Source organism: Anopheles cruzii, chromosome 3 (genome assembly GCF_943734635.1).
Source record: "Anopheles cruzii chromosome 3, idAnoCruzAS_RS32_06, whole genome shotgun sequence".
Classification (NCBI taxonomy): Eukaryota; Metazoa; Arthropoda; class Insecta; order Diptera; family Culicidae; genus Anopheles; species Anopheles cruzii.
In genome coordinates, this window is record NC_069145.1 from 1,892,894 (window position 1) to 1,917,203 (window position 24,310).

At 54.0% G+C, this 24,310-nt stretch overlaps 8 protein-coding genes across 9 annotated transcripts; 6 read left to right on the forward strand and 2 right to left on the reverse strand.

Moving 5' to 3' along the window:
* Positions 1–2,244: 2,244 nt before the first annotated feature.
* LOC128274668 (low choriolytic enzyme-like) lies at positions 2,245–3,135 on the forward strand. The gene is made up of 3 exons (XM_053012936.1): positions 2,245–2,470; positions 2,544–2,855; positions 2,924–3,135. The coding sequence occupies exons 1-3, from the start codon at positions 2,245–2,247 to the stop codon at positions 3,133–3,135; spliced, it is 750 nt and encodes a 249-aa protein (XP_052868896.1).
* Positions 3,136–3,251: 116 nt separating this feature from the next.
* On the reverse strand, positions 3,252–6,775 carry LOC128274153 (VPS35 endosomal protein sorting factor-like). The gene is made up of 8 exons (XM_053012261.1): positions 6,684–6,775; positions 6,529–6,619; positions 4,944–6,461; positions 4,726–4,869; positions 4,482–4,657; positions 3,928–4,423; positions 3,428–3,865; positions 3,252–3,356 (listed from the first exon to the last, which is right to left on the reverse strand). Exons 1-8 carry the CDS (start codon positions 6,695–6,697, stop codon positions 3,252–3,254), a joined length of 2,982 nt encoding a protein of 993 aa, XP_052868221.1. The 5' UTR covers positions 6,698–6,775.
* Positions 6,776–10,714: 3,939 nt separating this feature from the next.
* Positions 10,715–13,828, forward strand: LOC128274154 (uncharacterized). The gene is made up of 4 exons (XM_053012262.1): positions 10,715–10,961; positions 11,207–12,419; positions 12,667–12,891; positions 12,971–13,828. Exons 1-4 carry the CDS (start codon positions 10,888–10,890, stop codon positions 13,121–13,123), a joined length of 1,665 nt encoding a protein of 554 aa, XP_052868222.1. The 5' UTR covers positions 10,715–10,887; the 3' UTR covers positions 13,124–13,828.
* Positions 13,829–14,152: 324 nt separating this feature from the next.
* LOC128274155 (uncharacterized) lies at positions 14,153–14,575 on the forward strand. Its single transcript, XM_053012263.1, has 2 exons — positions 14,153–14,192; positions 14,270–14,575. Exons 1-2 carry the CDS (start codon positions 14,153–14,155, stop codon positions 14,557–14,559), a joined length of 330 nt encoding a protein of 109 aa, XP_052868223.1. The 3' UTR covers positions 14,560–14,575.
* Positions 14,576–14,926: 351 nt separating this feature from the next.
* Positions 14,927–17,771, forward strand: LOC128274525 (WD repeat-containing protein 3). Its single transcript, XM_053012752.1, has 2 exons — positions 14,927–15,099; positions 15,161–17,771. The coding sequence occupies exons 1-2, from the start codon at positions 14,927–14,929 to the stop codon at positions 17,724–17,726; spliced, it is 2,739 nt and encodes a 912-aa protein (XP_052868712.1). The 3' UTR covers positions 17,727–17,771.
* Positions 17,732–19,003, reverse strand: LOC128274527 (pre-mRNA-splicing factor 38). The gene is made up of 2 exons (XM_053012754.1): positions 18,081–19,003; positions 17,732–18,013 (listed from the first exon to the last, which is right to left on the reverse strand). The coding sequence occupies exons 1-2, from the start codon at positions 18,965–18,967 to the stop codon at positions 17,815–17,817; spliced, it is 1,086 nt and encodes a 361-aa protein (XP_052868714.1). The 5' UTR covers positions 18,968–19,003; the 3' UTR covers positions 17,732–17,814.
* A 335-nt stretch (positions 19,004–19,338) lies between these two features.
* LOC128274528 (transmembrane protein 185B) lies at positions 19,339–21,435 on the forward strand. 2 transcript variants are annotated; one of them, XM_053012755.1, is made up of 5 exons: positions 19,339–19,515; positions 19,635–19,705; positions 19,791–19,896; positions 19,959–20,551; positions 20,625–21,435. In XM_053012755.1, the coding sequence occupies exons 1-5, from the start codon at positions 19,478–19,480 to the stop codon at positions 20,861–20,863; spliced, it is 1,047 nt and encodes a 348-aa protein (XP_052868715.1). In that variant the 5' UTR covers positions 19,339–19,477; the 3' UTR covers positions 20,864–21,435. The 2 variants fall into 2 exon arrangements, with proteins under 2 accessions (XP_052868715.1, XP_052868716.1); XM_053012756.1 differs by having other exon boundaries at positions 19,635–19,704; positions 19,862–19,896.
* A 274-nt stretch (positions 21,436–21,709) lies between these two features.
* On the forward strand, positions 21,710–23,980 carry LOC128274526 (histone deacetylase 3). Its single transcript, XM_053012753.1, has 2 exons — positions 21,710–22,630; positions 22,702–23,980. The coding sequence occupies exons 1-2, from the start codon at positions 22,473–22,475 to the stop codon at positions 23,843–23,845; spliced, it is 1,302 nt and encodes a 433-aa protein (XP_052868713.1). The 5' UTR covers positions 21,710–22,472; the 3' UTR covers positions 23,846–23,980.
* The last annotated feature ends 330 nt before the right edge of the window (positions 23,981–24,310 follow it).

The window sequence follows — 24,310 nt, forward strand, 5'->3', positions numbered from 1 at the left end:
GCGGGGACTCTCAATTGCTGTTATTAGCGCTCGAAACAGAGAAAACAAACCAAGCAAAACAAGAATCCCCATTGAATGTGTATTGTTTTTGTCAATATATATTAAAAAATAAAGGAGTAACTATTACTAAAAACCAAGCATCAAAAGCAGCAGCCAGAGCCGAGAGGGCGCACGCGTTATCCTGTGTGAATATTATGCGAATGCTTACCAAACAAATGTAAAATCGCGCCCAACACACATATTACGTGCGGAAACGGAGAAGCAAAACTCTCCGTGGGCGTGTGCGTGTGCACAACAAAAGGAAATTGATAAAACAAATATTGAGGAATGCGCGATTTTGATCGGTTTATTAAATAGTAATAAATAAGTGAGTATTAGCCAGAGCAATGTGAAACATTACGCGCATAGGAATACCAATACCGTAAAACCAAACATGTTACAACAGAGAGAGAGAGAGAGAGAGAGGTGGGAAAGGCAAGCCACTCAGCCAGCCAGTTCTATTACCAGTGTGTGTGTGTGTGTGTGCGCATAAGCAAACAATAGGGACCCCCCCCAGACGGTGGCACGCGACGGATTACACTACTCTGGGGACTCTGGGAAAACACACGAATCTCTTCCTTTTGAGGCGTCTCACAGCGTTTTGAGATGAGGTAATGCTTTTGAGCGCAGGCCGGTAGCGCCTATGTTCACAATACCGAGCTATTCCTGAGGAATTTCCCATGGACGAATACCCCGTTAAAATATGTTCCCGTGTGTTTGGAACTTTGGAACAGTTTTGCCCCCCAGCGGGAACACTGAATGTTCGAGTTCGCTGAACATTCCTCATTCTCACCTCGCCGAACCTTCTCTCGAAGCACTCCACTAGACTAGACAGTCAAAGGAATAGAAGTGGTACATGAACCCCAAACACACCCAAAACCATCATCATTCCCCGCAGGTAGCAATTACTTATGTTTCGTAAATAAAAATGACTCACAATATTAGTAAAAAGAATACGAGAAACGGCGGGAACCACTAACAAGAGATAATCCAGAACAAAGCAGCCCACGGAAAGGCGGCATCATCCATCTCCCTCATACAACATGGCTGTTTAGTGTGCGCAGCCTTTCGAAATTATCATGTAGCGTGTGTGTGTCGCAGCGCACATCGCAGTAGGCGACGGATAGCGAAGGATATTGTGTGAACTCCCTGCCACGATCATGATCTTCACCCGCGGTGCATTGTTTCTTCTACATCATCACCAATCACTATTAGCGCCACGAAAATATCACCACATACGCGAGGTGTGTGTGTGTGTACACACTACCTTGGGTAGTGTAGGAAGCAAACAGGAACCGGAAAGGACTCTACTTGATGAACATACATTATAATATTCGTTGTTACTGAGAAGAGAATAACACATACACACAACAGAGAGAGCAAAAGGCAAGGGGGCAGGGTGTTCTGTGTTGGAAAGGAAACACAGCAAAAGAAAAGGCGACGTTCAACTGGACACCCTAAAACTTTGGACCGCGAGTAGTCAGGCCGCGGAGAGAGCGAGCCGCGCAGGGAGTAAGCACATAGCAAAACACAGGGGAGAACAAAAATCCGAAGCAGTGGAAATAGTAAGCGAATCGAGAGAGGACACAAAAAAAGTGAAAATAAACAATTCTAGTAGTAGCCATTGAGCAGCTTTTTAATTGAGATAAAAGTGAGTTGTGAAAAAATCAAACTTTCTCGTGTGTGTATCTTTTCGTGATCCGTATCCGTTTCGGGTTTTGCGGTTACGCAGAGGATGTCTCGTCACCTAGCAACCACAGCAAACAGCGGAATCCTGGCGCGCTTGCAATGCCCACTATGGTGCACCGTGATTTGCGCTGGTTGGAGTGCTCGAATCGAAGTGCACCGCTGCCGCCGCTACTGATAACTTTCACACTGTGTAACCTTTTATGGCGATAGTGTGAAATTAGATTAATTACATTTTCAGGTTCAGCAACGTGTGCCGCGCATGATAAGGCTCCTCCTCCACAATTGCTGTCCCGGGGTTCGGGGTTTAATTTATGAGCTTTTGTCACATCACCACATTCCTACAAACCGATCGACGACGCGCGCCCTTTATCAATGCATTGCATTTTGTAATTTGAAAATAAAAAAAAAACAACGAGCAATGAAAGCCACGCGACACGCGATAGAGGTCAGAAGGCATTTAATGGGGTGGTTGGTTTTCGCATCGGCCATCAGGCCACGCACGCACGCACGGCCAGAATGGGTGTTGCTAGTGCCGGAGTTTGGTTTTTGATCGGATTCGCTGCTGCCCGGGCGGGCTGCAGTGCCGTAACACCGGAACAACGATACTTTGAGACCCACTTCGCGGACCCACCACCGCCGCCGCCACACACGGACACGGATTCGAACGGACGTAACGCACTGCGCCTCGAGTACTACAAGTGGCCAAACGGAGTGGTGCCGTACACGTTCGCCGAGGGATTCAGTAAGTGGTGGTGGTCCAAGTCCAGGTCCAGGTCGGCCGGTTGGTATTAGCGAACGTTTTTTGCCTGCAACAGGTGGCCACGAGCAAGCCGTCATTCTGGAGGCCATGGATGTGTTGCAGCAGCAAACGTGTGTGTACTTCATCCCGAAAACGCCGGACCAGTGGGAACACATTCGCTTTGTGCGCTCGGAGTGGGGCTGCGGATCGGTTATCGGGTACCGTCGCGGACAGGGTGACCCGCTCGACGTGGCGCTGGACAACTTTTGCCTCGCACTGCCCGGAGCCATCCAGCACGAGTTGCTGCACGTGTTGGGTCTGTTCCACGAGCACACGCGCCCGGATCGGGACGACTACGTGGAGATATTTTGGGACAACATCGAACCAGGTGCGGTCTCTCGGGTGAGGGGACAATCTGGGGGTGGCGATCTAATTCTTTGCTTTGTCGCTCGACAGACGAACGACACAATTTCTACAAAGGTTCGTGGGATTACATGGAAACGTTCGGCCTACCGTACGACTACGGCAGCCTGATGCACTATCCGGGCACTCTGGGAAACACCGTTTACATGGTGTCACGCTGGAACGCAAGTATTCCTTTGGGCCAAACCGATGGAGCGAGCTATTACGATCTGCAGAAAGTTCGGTACATGTACCCGTGTTCGTGAACGCGGTGCGTTTGGTAAATACTTTATTTTCCATTAAATATGATCGTAGTGCGAGTAGAATACTATCTTAATTTCAGGCAAATAAATATGTACAAAAAAGCACATGTTGAGCCGAGCTACAGCCGTGATTTCATTTTTTCCAACAACGCTATCAAACACTGGTGCTGTGTTTCGACCTGTGTGACCTCCGCCAAGTGTTCCGTGTACGAAAGCACGGTTTGCTGAAAGAAGCCGTAACATAGCATTAGTAAGGTCACACGCATTCCGCCTCGTGTGTGCGTCCGCCTCTTACCAGCTGCTTGCCGTCGAGAACCTGTCTATTTTTGACCGTCAGGTTCCACAGATTGTACGCCAGGGTGAACATTTTATCCACCGTCAGATCGGCCCCGGTGATAATCTTCAGAAACAGGTCGAGGGCGAGCTGAGCCTGAGCGCGGTGCGCGTTCGCGTCCAGGAGTGCCTTCAGCTGCTGGAGCAGCTTATCGCACACCGAACAGCACAGCTCGTTCACTTCGGCAATAAACTTCGGATCGGAACCGTACAGTTCGTCGTTCGAGATTACGTTCACGATGTGGTACGGATACACTTCCTGGGCAGCGACGGACAGGAAGTCGAGCACGTGCAGATAGATGCTGGACAGCGTCGTAGACGGGCTTCCTTCGAACGGATAGTTCGGCACCACGTCAAGCAACAGCCGGAGCAAATACAGTACACCCTGCGTCGGATTGTCCTGCGAGTGAGGAGGAAAGTGAGCAGGGAAGCTAAAGCCACCACCCGCGGCGGGGGTCTTACCGGTACGATGACGAGCGTGGAAAGAAAGTTAACGACGTACGTCTTGAGGAATGCATCACTCGATTGCATCTTTCCGTCGATTTCCATCGCGCGCGGTACTTCGAGAATGAGATTGAGGGCCGCTTCGAAGCACGAATCGGCCTGCTGGAGGCACACGTTAAGCAGCGCCACCTGGCCCGACTGCAGGTACAGCTCCATGCGCGTCCGCACGTCGATGATGGACGGAATCGTGATGAAGCAGTACGCGGCACACGCCTTCACGAACGCACCCGTTTTCTGTGTGTGCTGACCCCGCACGATGCGGCGTGTGCTCGTCGCCAACCGGTTGACGGAATGGATGAGCGTGGACAAGGCCGAATCCAGGTTGGAAAGAACCGAACGGGCCTCAACGTAGAATGCCAGCTGCTGCTCAAAGTCACGCCCAAAGTCGACCTTCCGGACGAAGTGACAAATCAGGCCGCTTATCTGACGCCGTTCATCATCCCCTGTGAGGGCACTGCCGAAACAAACGATCAGTAAGGAACACGGACCACACGGGGCTAGGGGGTACCTACTTTACGGAATCATTCAACACTCGGCTGATGTGCATGAGCGCGTTGGTCACGACCGGATCATTGATGATCATCGTATCGCTGGCCGATGCGTTTCGGTAGCTCGTAAGGATGTTCTTGCAAACCTCCAGCTTGATCGACTCTTTTTGGAACAGATCGAGTAGGGGAAGAAAGTTGTCCTGCAAAGGAGATACAAATGAATGGTGCTCCATCGCCACAGAACCGACAACGGGCGACAACTACTAACCAGCGCCATGATGCCGTGAATGTCCTGTGCATTGGAGACGATCTTGTCGACGATCACTTGCAGCTCGTGGTAGTGCTGTTCATAGGCTCGGTTCGGGGCCATATGCTGTAGGATGTCACCCATGAACGAGTCGATTTCTCGCAGCTAGAAAGCAAAAAAAACCACCATCAGTAACCCGGTCAACGAGGCCACCTTGGCCAGCGGTCTCGCGACCTTACTCCAAAGTGTTGGCTCGTGTACTGGGCCCACATTTCCGCGCACTGAATGTACTCCTCGACGCTGCCCATGCTGCTGATCGTTTTCCAGGCGTTCGCCAGCACCGTCGCTCGCTGTTCGGCCGGTGGCGGAGTGTGGCCGAGAATGCTGCCCAACAACCGCAACAGTTGACCCCGCGAAAGGCCCTCCTCCGACACGGCCGACAGCGTTTGCACCAGCTGTGCGGCCCGCACGGCGATAAATTCCGAGCGGAACGACTGCAGCATCGATTGGAGTAAGAGGGCCGGATTGCGTTTCTCCTTGCACCGCTGCATAATTTCGTCCAGCTCGCCGTCGGTGGTCAGGATCGTGACACCCTGCAGGATCCAATCGAGTGCCGGCAGGTACAGAGCAATGTAACCGTTCAGCGTGACGCGATGCCGTGCGATCTCCGAGCGGATTCCACCGTTGAAGATCGTGTGGTAGACCGTCAGCACGTCGTCCAGGTTTTCGCGTATGTACGTCCGATCGAGCGTAAGTCCCATGCCGACGCGGCACAGGTAGCACCGGGCGTAGATCGCCACCAGCGGATCGCCGATGCCGCGTATCATTTTCGTGAGCCGGCGCAACGCCTGACTGAACTCGTCCCGGGCCAGAAAGCTGTAGCACCGCAGGATGGCAATCTCCACGTACAGCCGGGGCAACAGTTCGCGGATCGAAGCGATTTTGTAGAACCAATTGGCGCAGGTCTCCTTGGCCGACTCGGGCACCATTTCCGGGGTGAAGCTTTCGGGCAGGGAGGTTGCTTCGCGCGTCCCCGGGTGCACGTACTCGGCCTTGGTGCGCAACCGTTCGTACACGAGCCGACCGAAGATGTCGAGAATGTCGGTGATCAGGACAAACTTGGACGGGTAGAACGGGATGACGGACGTGTCGGAGAGCAGCTTCGAGCACTGGATCGCAATCTTGAGCGCTTTCACGCGCTGATCCTGATTCCACGCCTGCACCAGCTCGTGGTTCAGCTGCTCGATCTTCACCACGTACTCCTGCTGGGACAGATCGAGCATCTGGCGCACGGAACCCTCCTCGAAGTCATCCAACTGTTCTAGCCGATGTTTGACCTTCTCCGACATTGTCGTCTGCGGTTTGATGGTTTCACCGCCGGTCAGAAAGCTCGTCACGATCGACAACTTCTCGGAGGTGGTGTACCGGTTGAGGATCGCCCCCCGGCGAGCGGCCCACGGTTCGATCAGTTCCATTTCCAGCAAGTTGGTCGGTTCCTTCGCCGGCTTGCCCGCCCCACCCGGCACGGTCGGTACCGACGCGACCGTTAGATCTTCCATCTCGGCCACCATCCGCGAGAGTGGGTCTTTGCCCAGCGAAGTTTCCTGCTGCTTCGCGAACTGGCTCAGCGGATCCGAACCGTCGAAGGCGAGACTGAGCGGATCAAGTGACAGTGTGGCCGCTGTCGGTCCCACCATTACGGTGCCATTGGTGCCAGCTAGTGGTGTTTTATTCCTCGTGCCGCGACATTCCAGAACCTACGGCAACATGGGATGGCATGAGTTTAAAGGAGCAAATCTTTCGAGTTCTCCTGCAGCCGCCTACCGTTATCGTGGACTGTTTTAGTGGATGGTCAAAAACTTTGAACTGATCGAGATAACGGCGGCACTCGTCCTGTCGACGGCGTACACAGATCCTGCCGGGGGAAGCCATAGAAATCAATTGCGTGGCACACACACACACGGTGATCGATCACGTACCATTCTGCGGACATCCTGCGGTTGTGAACTGTATCAGGACGAAGCTGCTGAGGTAAAGGTAAAGTGCAGAGACGAAATGTTTGTTTTCTAATGTGGCCAGAACCGGAATCTGCCTCACTGATAACATTGGTTCTGTTTTGAAAGAGACGGCACTACGGCGAAATGTCATTTGGTGCAAGTTTGCGTGCAAGAATCGGTAATTTGAATCGTAGAAAATAATCAAACATAAAATGCGGCAAATTGGGTGAAAATCCATGGCCAATTATAGAATCATCCGGTTAGTCATATCTTTTTTCGATCATGACTTCTTCCAGTAATTTACAATATCGCAAAGATTCGACATGACACCTTGCGACACAGCTGACAGCTGGTCCTCGGTGTGAGTGTGTGAGTGCGACTGAGCAGACGAACCGTGAACAACGACGGATTGCTTTGCTCTGTGTCAGTTGAATTTCATTGTTCGCAGAAATGGAATGTCGGTCGTTGGTCGGGTTGTAGTTCGCGAAAATTCGTTCGGTTTCCCTCAGTTTTTGGGTTTCGAAACCGCGCATCCCTAGTCTGCTGGGAAAACCGACCGACACACGGTGGTGCGTCTAGTGTGCCTTGTTTTGTGCGCGTTGCCATCCGCGAGGAAGAAACCCTAGCAACACAACGTAGCCTACTACTACGCTTCAGTATTATTTTTGGGAAGTCGGATTCTATGAGTAGGTAGGTAAACTCTGTGATACGTGCTTAGTTACCAGAACTGCAGGAGGATTGTCCGTTTTAGTAAAAGAACCAATTGCATTGACCCGAATCCGGACAGTGCACAGGAATTTTGTAACCCAGCAGTTCCCCTGTGGTTGTGTGTGTGTTTCGGGCGACACTAAACGTGACAACGTTCGTCCGTCCGTCCATCGGCGAAGGTAGAACACCTTTTAAACGGGAACGGGAAATGAAACGAGACGACCGTTCGTTGTGTGTCGTCCTTCAAGGTTATTGGCATCGCAGCGCAGATTAACGGCCGTCTCAGCCGCCAAGGGTGGGAGGGCTCCTTGAATGGGCGCAATTTGCAAGACACAGGGGGTTGATTGCGCCAAATCGCTTGTCCGGAAGCCGGTGAAAACCCGCACCCAATATTAGGTGCAAGGAGAAGGTCGCAATTGTCACGTGTATCCGATAGGCGAAGGCGCGTGCAATCATTGCAGCAGGCGGCGGCGCGACAGTCCTCCTTTTTTGTCTTGTACGAAGTGATGCTCACGAAGGCAAACGATACCATAGCAACAACAACATTAGCATTCGCGGCGAGTGGAAGATAATTGGTATCAAATTCGTTCGTTGGCTGGAAGCTGCTTTTACCGCTGCACGAGCGATAAGTCCTTGAGCAGGTTGGCATAATGCTGCAACGGCCACAACGGAACAGGTTTGGAGCGCATCTCGACCGTTTTTTCAATGGTTTGCCCAGTTGGCAGACGACCCTAAGGCAAACAATCTGCGGCAAACGCATTAAAAGTGAGAAGCGATCTCCGAACAAACTGCCAATGAAAATTGCGCTCTGTAGGTCACTCTCAGGTCTCAGGCACCTCGATCGGAACGGGTATGTTTTATGACGGGCCAAACTCGCTTCCGATGACTGGCGTTCGTTGGAAAGTGATCCGAAAATCTATCTGCACCGAAAGGGGTGCTACACAGCGCTTCGTCCGGTTGAAACCGAGAGCGAACTCTCGCGAGCACGACTTGTTGCACGCATCGATGACTCCACGCGCGCCAATCTGCGTCCCCCTTCTCGGCACACCCTTGCCTGAAGCACACAGAAGCGTTTCAACGGAACAATGACCAGCGGCAGCTCCGCCCGTGAAGGGCTCATGGGAAAACATAGTTGTTGAACATCACTGCTGCAATGGCAGCGATGCACATCGAACGCAGGAATTAAAAAATTGTTCAATATAATTGACTGTGAACGAAGATTAAAACGGGGCGGAATAAAACCGACTGTTACCATTCACCAGTAGGGTGGAGCAACGAAATTATTAACAGTTTTCAGAACAAAATTTTTATCCTTCGCGGGCCTTTCCCGGGAAACAAAACCAGTCTACTGCGATAATTCGTTATCATTCGCCAGCTTCCGGTAGTGCAACGACGAAGTAGGCGTCTTTGCTTGTCGCCGCCGTCACTAACGGTTTATCATGAGCGGCCCTCTTGAGCAATTGCACACTAGCCTTCTAATGATGTGTCGCTGGCGGCGACCAACGCCACCACCGTGTATTGTGCAAACGGTAATCAATCCCTTCTCGCGATAGACACCACTCGACGACGCACTAGTTCCTGTGTGCCCATTTTGTTTAATGCTTCTACAAACTGGGGCTATGCAAATCTGATTATGTCGAGTGGCAAAAAAACATCTCCACTGACCGACCGTCCGGCCTCAGCGGGCGTGCATTGAAAACAATACTAATTCCGTATGCATTCCAAACACGGGTTGGGGCGGACGGCGGGGGTTTTTAATTACGGAAAGGTTTCGCGCCACGCTGCGACTGACCTACCGACACTTCACGCCTCCAGCATCATAAACCACACTGGTGTGCGTGTGTGTTGGGTCGTGAAATGTCTCCTTGGATACGCGGTGAAAACTTGATTTGGGTCCCTTACACCAGCCCGCAGTGTGCAAAGCCAAATGTGTGTTACAGCAGCTGAGGGAAACTCTTTTCCATCGGCCTCTCCATGGCCTACCTCGTGCGATGTGTCGTTTACGCACATGTGTTTACGCATGTGGAGAGAAACAAGCTGCCGAGTCGAGTTTGAGAGATCCGGGGAGCTTCACGTAACGACCGACGTGTTTTGCGACACACGCAACCAAAACCTGCGTTGGACGCAATCGACAGTCGCGTCGCGATTATGTTATTCGTAGCCGCGCGCGGCACACTTTCAATCTTCAAGCCCGCGAAACGGCAAGTCTTTTAATTTAATTGAACGAGAACCATATTGATGCTCTCTGGCATATTGCTCGTGATGGGTTAACCCTGTTTTTTACCGTTTGAACGAACGAACGACTTTCGCCGTTCCACTCTGCCAATGCACCTCTCCGCGCCCCGAGGTCGAGGACAGTTTGAAATCGGGCCGATGACTTAAAAACGTCGTCGCCTTTGGGGTGGGTCGGATGAGTCAGCAAAGTGTGCGAAAATGCCTTGGGGCGTTGTCGGCCAGCGACTGGCGGTCGTATTTGTTTTGTTGAGCTATAAAATAATGTTTGCTCGGAAAGTTCAGTCCACCATTGTGGGTCGAACCTGTATCTTACACTGTAAATTGTGTAATAAACCCCTCGTTTGCAATTCCGAAGCCGACATAGCCCTTAATTTAACTTTGAACGGTGTCCATATTCGGGTGCCTGGAATGCGCGCAATGTTATTACTCTGTTGGAACACCGTCTGGTGTAATAAAGTAATTGAATTATCGTCCGGCGGTGACACATTTACGGTTTCGGAACGATTTGGTTGCCGCTGCCGAAAAGAACAATACTCCATTCAGTCGATCCACCTTTCGATCCACCGTGTTTGGCTTTTTGCGATCAGCCTGATCCGCGTTGGGGGCTGGCTCGTGGCCAGTAACACGCGCCCGCGCGTGTCCGCCTATATAGGAAGTCGCACTTTGTTCGACGTTGGCACCCTGTATCCTGGCCGACGTTTCCTACCGCTCGGGAATTTGTTTACGTATTTTCTTCTTTGCCCGAAGCATATTCGGAAGGAAAATCTTGTGACGCAGTAGAAATGGCCGCCGAAATGGCTGGCCGTAAACACATTATCCGCTCACGAGTGTCCTGTGGTGTTGTGTTTTTGCGAAAGAGTGGCTGAACGCGAGACACGTTTGTTGTAGCGGATCCCGCATTTTGTTGATCGGCTGGCTGGCTGGCCGGTTTTTGCTTCGACGCTCTAAATATAAATATCAGCGCGCACAGGGCAATGTTCGTTCGGGTGTCAACACACACGCGGCCGCGGCCTGATTGCCTGTTTTCCACGACGCGGCGGAGGGAAATCTATAAAATGTGGCATTTAAAATTGTGCGGAAAACAGATTTTCCACCTCAGAGCCAACTATAGTGCGCACCGCAACGGACGTCTCTTACCAAATCGCTTACCAAAGTGTGAATCTTTGTCCCCCCGGCCGGTGAATATAAAAACTCTTGCCTGTGAGCAGTTTGTGTAGCTAATCGTTTAGCGTGAACCGCGGTAATGTGTGATATACTTGCGGCCATTTCTTACGGCTACGGCTATCATCAGGAGCGGCCCAGAAAACGGGTCAAAATGTACGTACATTAGCACGTTGTGTGACGGTTACTGTGGTAACAGGCACCGGAGCGTACATTACCGCGCGATGCTCACACATGATGGTCTCAGTAGGCACGGGACATTCCTGTGCAATCGGTTCTGATCGGTTCTGGAAGTGCGTTTTCTTGCGTTCTGAATCGGTTATAAATTGGAATTGGATAACATTCCGAAGCGCACACGCCCTAACACAACTAATGGCCAAAATTTGTTTTCTTTCTCTTAGAAATATGACTATTCCGTCGAGACCAGCACCGCCGCCACCGCAACAGCGCACCACCGCTTCGCGCTACACTCCAACGACCGACTGGGATTTCTGTACCTTTGGCTCGAGCCCCGCATCACCCGCAGATGGCGGCTATCACCATCAGCAGCCACAGACCGTGGTGAAGACAAAGAAACCTCCACCACCGAGGCCACCACCACCGAAACTTCATCCGCCCAATCCGTCGTCGTCGTCGGCGATTCCGGCACTCAAAAAGCCGGCCCAACCACAATCTATAAACATTCTGTCCAGTCTGTTTGGCCAAAAGCGTTCCTCGAATGGCTCGGGAGTACAGAAAACCAGTTCCAGTTCCTGCGTGCCCATTAAGTTGCTGCCACCCCCACCACCGGCACCCCTGCCGGCCGGATCGAGCCGAGCGGAACGGTTTAATGGTGCGGCGTCGTACGGCGGTACACTGTCCACCGGGGCCCCGGTGCAGAACGGTGGCGAGATGCAACTGATCACCTTCGACTCACCGCCCAGTTCGCCGACGTTTACGCAGAAATCGTGCAGCGACTGCATCAGTGTCGATAGCTTCAGTTCCGACTCGAACTACTCGTCCCCGGCCGGTGGCAACATGTCCCAGGCGGAGAGTGGTTTCGAGGACGATTTTGTTGCCAGCGGTCGACTGGGCTCGGGTGTACCGTGGGGCGATGCCGTTTCCAGCTCGCGGGGCGATCCGTTCGAGTCGAGCCACCACCCGGGAGCGGGGCCCCTCATCTATGCGCCCCTTCCGCTGGCCACGGCACAGGTGCGGGCACCGTTGCACAACAGCAAGCTGCAACAGTCGGACTTTGTCGATCCACTGTGCAACGGACGGAGTGCGACGTCCAAGGTGCCGCTGACCGTGTCAATGCCAACGATCATTAAACCTCCCTCGGCGACGGCGGCCACCGGAAGTCAAAAGTCCACCCCAGTGCATTCGCGAGGTGGTGGCGGTGGTGGCAACACTTTCCTTCAGAAAGGAGGAGCGCCCACGATCGTCGATCGCTTCGCACCGGAAGTGGATGCTTTCGATTCGCTTCCCTCCTTACCGATGCCGACCATTCCACCGCCACCACCACCGCCCCAGTCCGTAGCAGCAGCAGCCAGCGTCCACGGTGGCCACGAAGAAGCGTACGGTATTGCGTTGTACGATTTTGAAGGCGAAACGGTCGAAGATCTTTCACTGAAGGTACGTCTCAAGCGCACCACGATCACTCTCGATCACTCTCGATCGCTCTCTCGTTCACTCGCTTGCTTATTAATAGAACATTCGCCAACACGCCCCCAAAAGTTGGCCTAGCTAATGTTATCCGTTTGTCGCGATCACCGATCGAGTCCAACGACGGGCGTCTCCGTGTGGCGCAACGCCGCCGTTTGGTTGGTCCCCTTTGTTTACACACAGTATCTGTTGTTCCCATCTCCCCCCGGCGGTACAGGTTAACGAGAAGATTTATCTGCTGCGACGATTAAACGCCGAATGGTTTATGGGTCGTGACCGCCGTGGCCTTGAAGGGATGTTTCCCGTTAGCTACGTCGATGTGAAGGTTCCACTTTCTGATGCCACGGCCCCCGACCCGGCACACGGCGCAGCGCGACCAAGTGACAAGGTGCGGGCACTGTATCACTTCGCGGCCGAAACGGCGGAAGATCTGACGCTCGTGGTACGTACGCGCGATCACACGATCCTCGAGTGCGTTTCTCTCTCTCTTTACTTACCCGATATGTTTGTTTGTCTTGCAGGAAGACGATCTCGTCACGGTCCTGTACCAAATCACGCCCGAGTGGCTGTACGGTGCGACGGTCGACGGTCGAAAGGGTCAGTTTCCGGCCAACTTCATCGAGTACGTGCCGAAAAATTTACCGCCAATGCCGGCAGCGGCAGGAGTGTGTTAGCAAACCAAATACTACACCCGACGGAACGGATTGAATCTCGAGAATATTCCTACGGCCGGAAGGAGAAAACGGTGGCCCGTTCTCTCCCCGCCGTACAGCACACGCACGCACACATCACACATTGGTCCACATCACATCCTGGGTAAACCGTGTAGAAGCTGTGATTGAACGGAGAGGCGAAGGAGAAGAAGCGTGTTTTGCTTGTGGCCATGATGTCGGCGGTCTTTTATAATGGTATATGCTGTGCGCACGCGGGGGTTAGCCATCGTTAGTTAGCTGATAATATAGTGGTGATAAATAGATAAACAAACATATTTTCACAACCGCGCCTCACCTGCCTGAGGCTGGCAGTTGTGTGCAAAATATTGGTACAACATAGAACGAGAGAATGTGCACCTTTAACAGAGTAGGCTTAACTTAGTGAGAGACCGCGAGGCCGAATTGTGTATTGTGTGGTCCGAGCTACGGCCACAACATTCGGACTGTGTAGGAACTGTACAATACCCCCAAAACAAAAACACTAAAACATTATACACGATGCCCGCCGCCTCGGGACTTTTCGAAAAAGTGCGTCCCGGTCATCTTTAGTGACCACATTTTCAATCGGCCAGCCAATTGGGCGTGGGCCGTGGGTGATGGCGGCGATTGTTCGTGTGATTGTGCATTTTGTATTAAGCATTATTAATAAAGACATTTTTCCAAAAATTCTACACCAAACGTCATTTTGAATCGCAAAACCGTTTCACATTTGGTGACATTTCGGCACAGCATCCTTCGTCACATCAACAAGCATCCTGCAGCGTTGCCATGGCAACCAGAGAAAGGACATGCGGAGTCCGCGCAGATGGCGATAACAAAGGGCATTTGTCAAAATGACGGCAAGAAGATACTGAAAATCGATACTCGCCGAATTCCTCTCATCTCACGGGATCGTCGTCGTTCCGTTTGGTTGTCCCAGCCGACCAGGATTAAACCCGTTGGCGGAAGCTGTGGCGTATACGAGTGGCGTCGAAGGCACATCTCACGAGCATGTCGTCGTCTAAAGCAGGCAAGGGCGGTGTCCGAGATGGTAATGGTTTGTGGTGCAAAAACTGGGACACACACTGGAGTCACAAGTTGATGACCTCTCTGAACCGCTTTTTTCAGAAGATCTCTCAACGGAATCCGTCGAAGTGCTGCGGGAACGGTTAAACACCATGAAACGGCTGATTGCCGAGCGCCAGAACAGCGGCAGCGGCGGAAGCGGAAGCGCATCGTCGGATATGTGGGGCCCACACACGCGGGCCTCCAGCTGCAGTGGCATCATCGATGGCAACTTCCTGAGCGTGGCCTTCGGCGGCGCCCTGATCGTGATCCTGTCCGTGTCCGTGTACGCGTTCTACAATCTGTATCACGCCGTGCTGAAGAAGTTTCCCTCACAGCACACGGAATTGTAAGCCCGACGGGGCCCGACGGGCGGCGGTGCCGGATTGCACCTTATTTTACCTATACTCTTTTTATCATAGACAAATCTTCCCAATAAAGTTTCATATGCCGCGAGGCGGCGCGTAGGAAATGTAGCGAAATGTAGGAAAATCTTTCCTTTTTCGCACACACCAGCTGAGCTCATTCTGGTGAGGTGAGCTCAGCATTCTCACTTCGTGAGATGAGAAACCGTGAGACTGCGACTCAAACCGCGCGTATATACGCAGCCCGCAAGAGGCCGTGAGAATTGTCACGCCTGACCATGTGTGTTTAAAAACGTGTTGATGGCGATGCGTATATTCTGGTGTTTTAGTAAAATTTGTTAGAATTTCGGCCCAAATGACGCTCGGCAAGATGGGGCTGACGAAGCAGTACCTCGCGTACAAGCCGGCATCGAGTTTCAACATAATCGCAAGTGGCCGTGCCAACATCTCGTTCATCACCGTCAACGGCGTCGATGGGCGGTACGTTGTGGTGGCCGCAGCCGAGAAGGTGATCGTGTGGAACATGAGGTAGGTTCGGCGCGGATCGCAGCTACCCCCGAGTCTCAATACCCTGTGTTCCCTTCGACAGGTTGAGCGAAAAGGTGGCCGAGTTTAAGCGCGACAAGCAGGAGGTCACACACCTGCGGGCCAGCCCCGATCAGAAGCATCTGGCCGTGGGGTACGCGGACGGTGTGGTGGAGCTGTTCGACTTCGCCAGCCAGCTGTCGGTGTGCAGTTTGGCCGCACACCGATCGGCGATCAGTGCGCTTAACTTTGACCTGCTCGGCCTACAGCTCGTTTCCGGTGCGCTGGACAACGATGTGGTCGTTTCGGATGTGGTGGCGCACGAGGGCAGATGTCGACTGTCCGGCCACACGGCCCCCGTCACGCAGGCGTGCTTCATGCAGCGCTACCGCGATGTGGTCGTTTCCTGCTCGAAGGACACGCAGATCAAGTTCTGGAATCTGGAGACCCAATATTGCTTCAAGACGATCGTCGATCACCGGACGGAGGTGTGGGGCATTGCGTTGATGCGGAACGACGACTTTCTCGTCTGCGGCACGGCCGATACGCAGCTTTCGGTGTACCGGATTGCCCCGGTGGCGGACGATCAACCGATCGAGGAAGAAAGCACCGTCAGTCCGTTCCGCTGTACGGCCATCGGTAGCATACAGCGGGCGGGCCACGGCCGTACCATAAACCTGGTGGCCGACACTAACGGCCAGGTGCTCGGGTGCCACGGTACGGACAAAAAGATCGAGCTGTTCTACTTCTGCACGATCGATGAAGCGCTGAAGAAGTTAACGAAGCGCATGAAGAAACTGAAAACCAAGGCCGGAACGGAGCCGGACTCTCCGTCCGCTGCCCCCGAGGCCCGCCAGGTAGCCCTAACGGACGAAATCAAGCGGCTACCGTCGCTGGTGACCCCAGAGAAAGTGAAATCGTTCGATCTGCTCCTCGGAAGTCGCAATGAGCTGCGCGTTTGCTGTACGTTTCTGAAGAACTTTGTGCAGCTGTCATCGCTCGCGCTGGGCACGAAAGCGGCGGAACCGGTTACGCTGCACACGGTGCAGAAGCAGGGCCACCCGTCGGAGGTACGCAGCGTCGCGTTCAGTTCCGACAGTCTGGCGATCGCGTCGGGCAGCGCGGAATCGCTGAAGCTGTGGAGTCGCTCGACGCAAACCGTGCTGCGGACGGTTCCGACCGACGGTGGGTACGTCGTGAGTACGTGCTTCGTTCCCGGCGATCGGCACGTGCTGGTCGGGCTGAAATCGGGCCACCTGCTCATCGTGGACATTGCGGCTGCCGAGATAATCGAGCGGATCGAGGCACACGCGAAAGAACTGTGGAGCATCTCGCTAACGCCCGGCATGCACGGTTGCGTCACGGCCGGTGGCGACACGACGGTCAAGTTCTGGTCATTCGAGCTCATCGGAGCGGCGGAGGGCGGTGACGTGAAGGTGCTTTCGTTGCTGCACAAAAACACGCTCAAGCTGGAGGAAGCGGTCCTGTGTGTGCGCATCGCCCCGAACGGCAAGTACCTGGCGGTGGCTCTGCTCGACACGACGGTCAAGCTTTTCTTCCTCGATACGCTCAAGTTCTACCTGTCACTGTACGGCCACAAGCTGCCGGTGCTGACGATGGACATTGCGTACGATTCGTCGCTCATCGTCACCGGTTCGGCCGATCGGACGATCAAGATTTGGGGCATGGACTTTGGCGACTGTCACCGGTCGCTGTTGGCCCACGACAACTCGGTCACCGGGTTGCAGTTTGTCCCGAAGACGCATCTGTTCTTTTCCTGTGGCAAAGATGGCCGCGTGAAGCAGTGGGATGCGGACAGTTTCCAGAAGATCATCACGCTCACGGGACACCTGGGCGAAGCGTACGGACTGGCCGTTAGCCCGAACGGCCGGTACGTCGTGAGCTGCGGTTCCGACCGAACGCTCCGCCTCTTCAAGCGCACCGACGAACCGCTCGTCCTGCAGGACGCCCAGGAGGAGGAACGCGAGGAGCTAGAAAACGCCACACTGGCCACCGGGGAAGAATCGAGCGTTCCGGGGCTACCAGGACTGCGGCTTCCGTCGAAGAAAACGGTCGGCGCGGAAAAGGGAGCCGAAAACATTCTCGAGTGCCTGGAAGTGTGCCGAAGCTACGAAGCGGACGGCTGCAAAGGCCCGCTGCCGCCGCTTATGTTTGCGTACTCGGTGGCCGATACGGGTGCGTTCGTGCTCACGGTACTGGATCGGATTAGTGCGAGCGATCTGAAGGAATCGCTCCTCCTGCTTCCGTTCGCTGCCGTCGTTGAGCTGCTCGAACGCATACCGGGGCTCATGGCCAGTCGGCGTGACGCTACACCGCTGCTGTGCCGGGTTGTGTCGTTTCTGTTCTTCATGCACCACAAAACGATCGTCAGTCAGAAGACGCTGGTGCCCGTCATCGAGACGATGTCCAAAACGTTGCACCAAGAGGTTCGATCGCTGCGCGACATGATCGGCACCAATCTGCACGCCTCGCAGATGCTACAGCGCGAGCTAGAGGAACACCAGGGTTGCGCCCTGTTCCGTGACGCCACCGTGCAGCGGCGCGATCGCGAACGTCGGCGACGGAAGCGGGAAGCTTCCAAGCGGACTTTCGTGCAAATCACCACGTAGGGGGAACTGTGTGCCGTTTATTACAATGTATTTCTCGCGTTAAATACACGTCAAGGTTATAAAACTATCTGTTTCGATCGCACTGCGTTTACCGCCTCCGGCGATCGCGCTCGTATTCACGTTCCCGTTCGTAGCCACCTCGTGGGCGATCTTCGAAATCACGATCACGGTCCCGGCGTCGCTCTCGCTCACGCTCTTCCTGTCGCTCGTGGCGCCGATGTCGTTCACGTTCTCGTTCCCGAATGTCACGCTCTTTGAAGCCTCGATCACGATCAGCTGCGTAGAGACTGAAAAGGAACAGAGCACATTAAATTCCGATCGGTTTACCCGGGGTGATCACCGGGCTCTACTTACTCTCTTCTGTCCCGGATTCCGCCACCACGGTCACCGTCCGCTCGGTACCGCTCGCGATCGCCACCCCGCCCACCTCGATCCCGTCCATCTCGATCGCGATCCTTCTCGCGATCGCGATAGTTAGCTCCGTGGTCACCGCCACCACCACCACCACCACCACGGTACCGCGAATCGATGGGTGGCCTTTCGCGCGAAAGCGACCGATCACCGCGGCCGCCACCTTTGGTGCCCTTCACTTTGATCACCTCCAGCTTTTTCTCCTTGGCCAGGGGCGGCGCAGGTACATCGTCGGCGGCCTCATCCTCGCTGGGCATCTCCTCGTCCAGATCGTCCTCGAGGGCCGACACTTTCGGTTCCAGGTCGTTGGTTTCCTCGAGCACGTAGCGCTTTTGGATGCGGGGCAGTATGATGTCACAGACGCGCTCGTCACGCAGCAACTCGTCGATGAACTCGTCCATGTGAATCAGCTCGTACGCGCCCATCCGGTTCTGTTTGCGCAGCTTGCGGTTGTCGTTGTACAGCGGTTCCAGGTACTTGTAGCAATCGAGCGACGACCCGGTGAGCCGCAGATAGAACGCTCCGAGGGCGCGCACGTACTTGAACTCCTCGTTCTTGATAAACTCCACCACAATGTCCTTCTCGGGCTGAATCTGTAGCATCTTCAGCGTGAGACACAGGAACGGCGTCGGCTTGATGTTGCCCCCGAACACGCCACCGACGAACCGCAGTTCCATCGCTTTGTCGACGAGCAGCTCCGCGGTTAGGGCGAAGCATTGTTCCTTCCAGTACTTCGAGTCGTAGATTCGGGAGCGGATGATTTTCTCGATCAAATACTGTGGGTTCGTACCGTGCACGTTCTTGGCATCCTTCACCGTCCGGTTGGCCATGTTCGGGGTTGTCTGAGACCGTTGCCGCCGCCGCAGTAGGCCTCGACGCCGGAAAACGAAAACAAAACAAACGCACCGCCCAAACTGACAGCTCGTTGTCAACAAACGCGGTGACAGCTGACTGACAGCAGCAGCAGTTGTGTTCGAAGTAGGCTGGCGCGTTTCCTATTCCTATTTTCGGGTGGATAAAAACTGCACTTCCGCTGCGCTGAATCGTTAAATCGGATGTAAGGAAAAAGGATCAATTGCAAAGAAAATATTTATTTCGAAAAAGGCACACTGTGGCACACTGGAATCTTTTATGCCAAAAGCGAGCCAAAGAGCGTCGACAGGGAAACGTCAAAAGGCGCAAAACATCTGCGACTCACTGTGGGGCAAACATATTGTGCATATTGGCTTTGTTATTGTGTAGCCCAAGACACGGTTAGTGGACCCCGCAGCTTTCTTTTCGTGGCCGCACACGGCCGAGTATGGACACTAGTAGTTGGACGGAATGTTAAATCGGTCACGATGAATCTGCAGTCCTTGTTTCAGGATTTCAATCCGAGGTGAGCGCAGCGTGAAGGTCGCTGATCGCGTTTTTTTCACGGTCTCGCGCATTTGTTTACAAGGGCGATCGGAGCGGGAACACACAGCTTACCATTGTTTCTTGCTTTTGTTTTTGCAGTAAATTTGTGGTCCACTGTTGCCTGTTCACGTTCACCATTTTGTTCTGCCTCCGCTTGGACGACTATATCGGTAAGGGCCAGGACCCCGCACGTCATCGATTGATATTTCCCTTCCGCTATCTATTAATAAATCCCGTCGCTTCGTTTCGTGCTAGATTGGCCGTACTGGGTGGTGTTTGTGCCGCTATGGGTGTGGAAATCCATTGCCACGCTGGGCGCCATCGTGGGCGCTATTGTGTGGTGTCGATATCCGCACTACAGGTATCCGCAACCCGACAGTCGCGCTCTTCCGGTGCTAACTCCCGGTTCTAACCTCGTTCCAGGGTGGAAGGTGATTCGTATTCGCACTTCAAGGCGATGCTAATATCGCTGTCGCTGCACCTGATCCTGCTGATGTTTGAGCTGCTGGCCTGCGATCGGCTCACTTCCGGGCGCCACCTTTGGGTGCTCGTGTTCATCCCGCTCATCTTCGGCAGCGCGGCCAGTGTGGGGGCCTGTGTGTGGGCCGTCAAGCACGACCGATCGTTCGAGCTGGAACTGTTCTGTGCCGTCAACGCGCTGCAGTTTGTGTTTTTGCCCCTCAAACTGGACGGGCTGGTGTCGTGGAGCTGGGAGGTCGTCTTCGTGCCACTGTGGATCGTGCTGTGCCTGAGCCTGGTCGCCGTCCTGTACAGCATCATCTTCTGCGTCATCCTGCTGCGCACGCCGGAGGTGTCGGCGCAACAGAAAAAGTCCGCCTTCAACTCGGCCATCGGCAACTGTGCCACCGTCATTCCCGTGCTCATCTTCCAGGTACTGTTGGCCGACAAGCTCGACGAGGATCTCAACGTGCCGTACATAGTCGTGGCCGGACCGCTGCTGGTGGCCCTGTTCACACTGATTCTGCTCAGCTTCAATGCCAAAGGTGGTAACAAGTGTGAGTATCCCGGAACCCGGCCGTTCGCTCACCCCCCGCCGAATTCCTGACCAATCTTCCAATCTTGTTGCAGGGTGGTTCGGGATACGGAAAAACTTTAGCCAGTTCTTGCTGGGCGTGCTGCCTTGCCTGCAGGAGTACGGCAACATATCATATCACACGGAAAACGGGCAAACCGTCCCGCTGGACAGTGCCCACGTGCAGCTGGATGAGTTCGAGAAGTACGACAAGAAGAGCAAAAAGGCGCTGACGAAAAAGAACGATCACCTTAAACCGGTGGTCCCGATCGTCAGCATAGAACTGCCCGATTAGGAGCGGACGAGGAGCGTAGCCCTTTTTTGCGTTAGGCACACACACCGTTCTTGTTACTTGATTGCCCGGTGGTTCTCTTCCCTTACACACGCACAGTTCGGTTAACTGTGCGCTCGAGAAGTTGGATTTGTTGCTCCTTTACTCTTACGAAACAATAACGATAGTTTTAGTTGAATTTTTAGTACCCAACAGTACAGTGTGCTGCGTCGGATGCGGCGAACGGTACAAAACGAAAACTCTCGCCAGGCGCTCCGGGCGAGGGATGATGACAATATTTGAATTTATTAGAGGTTGCCGGCACCGATCGATTATCGAGGACTTAGCTTTAGGACTAACTTACATTCATTCTGTAACCCCGCCACGGCGGGGGGATTTGTGCCGCTCGGTGTATCGGTGATCGGTAAGGAAATATTGGATTGCTTAGTGAATCGAAGTCGGCTTGAATGCTTGAAAAAGGTTGAAAATATTGTTGTACAAGGCATAGCGCGCATTATTCGGTTCAGTTGTAAATAGGACACCGTTTGTTAGGCAATTTGTGGCGTCTTTAATAAAACGGAACTACATGAAGATAGCCAATAGCCGTGGCACCGTGTTTCGCTGTTCACCACTGCTACTTTTTTGGGCACCACTGTAGATCCAGAGCGCTCTCAACTCGCCGGCATAAACGCGCGACGTTGCGGCAAAGTGACAGCTTGGAAGCGCGTCGGAGCATTTTGTGTGTACATCACACAAAACCTCTTTCCTTCCTTTCTGCTGCTGCTACCCTGCTCCGGGTGCTGCATTTTTTATCCGCAACAGATTGCCCGAAAGTGCTGCGACGGGGGCACGAACGAAAAATCAATTACCGCCGACGACCAGTGTGCCAGAAGGTGAACAGTGAGCTCCGTCTGGGTGGAGGGGAGCTGGGGAGAGAAGAGCGGGTTACATAAAGTACCGCATTCGATCGATAGTTTTTGGAATTCGGTGGCCGCCGCGCGGTGGACTGCTGCCAAGTCGCATTCGGGTCGCTGCTACGGTGGTGCAGGTGTGCTACGTGCCGCATTGTCCCGGGAGCCTGGAACGGAACCGGAACACAAACGCGGTGGTTTCGCTTCCGCGGCTTCCGGCTTGTGGTCGCGTCGCGGTGCTGGTGGTGGTCGCAAAATGGATTGGTGGCAACCGTGGTGTAGCATCTGCGACGGATGAGCTTCGAAACGGTTAACCGGTCAACATCGCATCGCCATACCCATAACAACACGCATCGCAGCACTCAGCTTGTAGAGCCAGAAGAAGAAGAACATTTAGTCCACACGCCGATCGTAGTAGCCTGCTTTGAACAAAGTGCATTCACAACCGCTGCCGCAGCATCCTGCGATTACATCGACGACACACCGGGCCGTCATGAGATTGAGTATTACTGTGAACGGATCGGACGCCCGAGTGACCCGCGCGACGACGACCCCTCGGACGGGCCGTACGATTTTAGCGATTTTAAGCTTGACGCACTAGACTTTAGCCTTACCAAGCGTCTGCTGGGGGCCGTTTTCTTTTTGCTTGTTATCTACGCTTGGAAGCAGTACATCGACGACGAGGAGGAATCCGACACGATCTACATCTAGTGGACGGCACAATGGGGACGAAGAAGGTGTCCTACTTTTTTAACCCGGACGTCGGCAACTTCCACTACGGGCCCGGGCACCCGATGAAACCGCACCGGCTCTCGGTAATCCACCATCTGGTGATGAACTATGGACTGCACAAAAAGATGCAAATCTATCGACCGTACAAGTAAGTAGGCTGCGATGGTTGCTGCGAGTGTCCTTTCTACCATCCTTTTCCTTTGCCTACTTTTCCACCAGAGCGAGCGCACACGATATGTGTCGTTTCCATAGCGACGAGTACATCGAGTTCCTGCAGCGCGTTACACCGCAGAACATTCAGGGCTACACCAAGTGCCTGTCGGTGTTCAACGTCGGCGACGACTGTCCCGTGTTCGACGGGCTGTTCGAGTTCTGTGCCATGTACACGGGCGCGTCGCTCGAGGGCGCACAGAAGCTGAACCACAACCACAGCGATATCTGCATCAACTGGTCCGGCGGGTTGCATCACGCGAAAAAGTTTGAAGCGTCCGGCTTCTGTTACGTCAATGACATCGTGATCGGTATCCTGGAGCTGCTCAAGTACCATCCGCGCGTCCTATACATCGACATCGACGTGCACCACGGAGACGGAGTGCAGGAAGCGTTCTATCTGACCGATCGCGTGATGACGGTTTCGTTTCACAAGTACGGCAACTACTTTTTCCCCGGCACCGGGGACATGTACGAGATTGGGGCGGAATCGGGGCGCTACTATTCGGTCAACGTGCCCCTGAAGGAGGGCATCGACGATCAGAGCTACGTGCAGGTGTTCAAGCCGGTCATCTCGGCGGTGATGGAGTTTTACCAGCCGACGGCGATCGTGCTGCAGTGCGGGGCCGACTCGCTGGCGGGCGATCGGTTGGGGTGCTTTTCGCTCAGCACCAAGGGCCACGGCGAGTGCGTCAAGTTCGTCAAGGACCTGAACGTGCCGACACTAGTGGTCGGTGGTGGCGGGTACACGCTCCGTAACGTGGCCCGCTGCTGGACGTACGAGACGTCGCTGCTGATCGACGAAACGATCTCGAACGAGCTGCCGATGAACGACTATCTGGAGTTCTTTGCGCCCGACTTTACGCTCCACCCGGACATCCCGAGCCGGCAGGACAATGCGAACAGCAAGCAGTACCTGGAGGCGATCACGCGGCACGTGTACGACAATCTGAAAATGTGTCAGCACGCACCGAGCGTGCAGATGTTCGACATTCCGGAGGATGCGTTGCCGGAGGACAGGAAAGCGAGCGCCGAAGTGGAACCGAACCCGGACGTGCGCATCAGCCAGGAGGACGAGGATAAGGGCGTGGAACCGAAGAACGAGTTCTTCGACGGTGATAACGATAACGATAAGAGTGAGAACGAACCTTAACACGGTCGCAAGCGAGCGAGCGCGCGATCGCGTGAACGGAGAACTGCCGATCGGATCTTCCATACGCAACACGCACGACGCAAGCACCGCGCGCCGCGGGCATACTTTAAGTTTTAGAAGGCAATAAAAACACAAAAACGGGTGAAACCGCGGACTGCTTTGATGCGTGGCTGGGGAGGATATTCTTTGATAGTGATTAACCAATCAATGGAACTGGGTGTTTTGGACCGGAAACATGGAAGGAGTCGTTGGTGGTACCTATTCCAAAGGTGACCGGGGCGGAGCAGTTTCGTCCTATAAACATACTTCACACGCACTAGAGAAAGTCCTGGTGAGACTGTTGTTAAGGAACAACTGATACAGTTTCTGGACCGACCGAGTGTCTGCAGGCCCGGGAACAGTCGGGTTATCGGAGTAGCCACCCCGCGTGAAGGGTCGTGGCTAAGTGAAGAGGGGTTTGTAGAT

Coding starts and splice junctions, on each gene's coding strand:
- LOC128274526 (XM_053012753.1), top strand. CDS start 22,473: ATGGGGACGAAGAAGGTGTCCTACTTTTTTAACCCGGACGTCGGCAAC. Junction 22,631..22,701: donor CAAATCTATCGACCGTACAA/GTAAGTAGGCTG, acceptor CTTTTCCACCAG/AGCGAGCGCACACGATATGT.
- LOC128274155 (XM_053012263.1), top strand. CDS start 14,153: ATGTCGTCGTCTAAAGCAGGCAAGGGCGGTGTCCGAGATG. Junction 14,193..14,269: donor CAAGGGCGGTGTCCGAGATG/GTAATGGTTTGT, acceptor CGCTTTTTTCAG/AAGATCTCTCAACGGAATCC.
- LOC128274527 (XM_053012754.1), bottom strand. CDS start 18,967: ATGGCCAACCGGACGGTGAAGGATGCCAAGAACGTGCACGGTACGAAC. Junction 18,014..18,080: donor GGAATCCGGGACAGAAGAGA/GTAAGTAGAGCC, acceptor GTTCCTTTTCAG/TCTCTACGCAGCTGATCGTG.
- LOC128274153 (XM_053012261.1), bottom strand. Junction 4,424..4,481: donor GTGTTGAATGATTCCGTAAA/GTAGGTACCCCC, acceptor TTGTTTCGGCAG/TGCCCTCACAGGGGATGATG. Junction 3,357..3,427: donor TTCTCGACGGCAAGCAGCTG/GTAAGAGGCGGA, acceptor GGCTTCTTTCAG/CAAACCGTGCTTTCGTACAC.
- LOC128274525 (XM_053012752.1), top strand. CDS start 14,927: ATGACGCTCGGCAAGATGGGGCTGACGAAGCAGTACCTCGCGTACAAG. Junction 15,100..15,160: donor GTGATCGTGTGGAACATGAG/GTAGGTTCGGCG, acceptor TCCCTTCGACAG/GTTGAGCGAAAAGGTGGCCG.
- LOC128274154 (XM_053012262.1), top strand. CDS start 10,888: ATGTGTGATATACTTGCGGCCATTTCTTACGGCTACGGCTATCATCAG. Junction 10,962..11,206: donor CCCAGAAAACGGGTCAAAAT/GTACGTACATTA, acceptor TCTTTCTCTTAG/AAATATGACTATTCCGTCGA. Junction 12,420..12,666: donor TCGAAGATCTTTCACTGAAG/GTACGTCTCAAG, acceptor CCGGCGGTACAG/GTTAACGAGAAGATTTATCT.
- LOC128274668 (XM_053012936.1), top strand. CDS start 2,245: ATGGGTGTTGCTAGTGCCGGAGTTTGGTTTTTGATCGGATTCGCTGCT. Junction 2,471..2,543: donor CACGTTCGCCGAGGGATTCA/GTAAGTGGTGGT, acceptor TGCCTGCAACAG/GTGGCCACGAGCAAGCCGTC. Junction 2,856..2,923: donor TTGGGACAACATCGAACCAG/GTGCGGTCTCTC, acceptor GTCGCTCGACAG/ACGAACGACACAATTTCTAC.
- LOC128274528 (XM_053012755.1), top strand. CDS start 19,478: ATGAATCTGCAGTCCTTGTTTCAGGATTTCAATCCGAG. Junction 19,706..19,790: donor CCGCTTGGACGACTATATCG/GTAAGGGCCAGG, acceptor GTTTCGTGCTAG/ATTGGCCGTACTGGGTGGTG. Junction 19,897..19,958: donor TGTCGATATCCGCACTACAG/GTATCCGCAACC, acceptor ACCTCGTTCCAG/GGTGGAAGGTGATTCGTATT.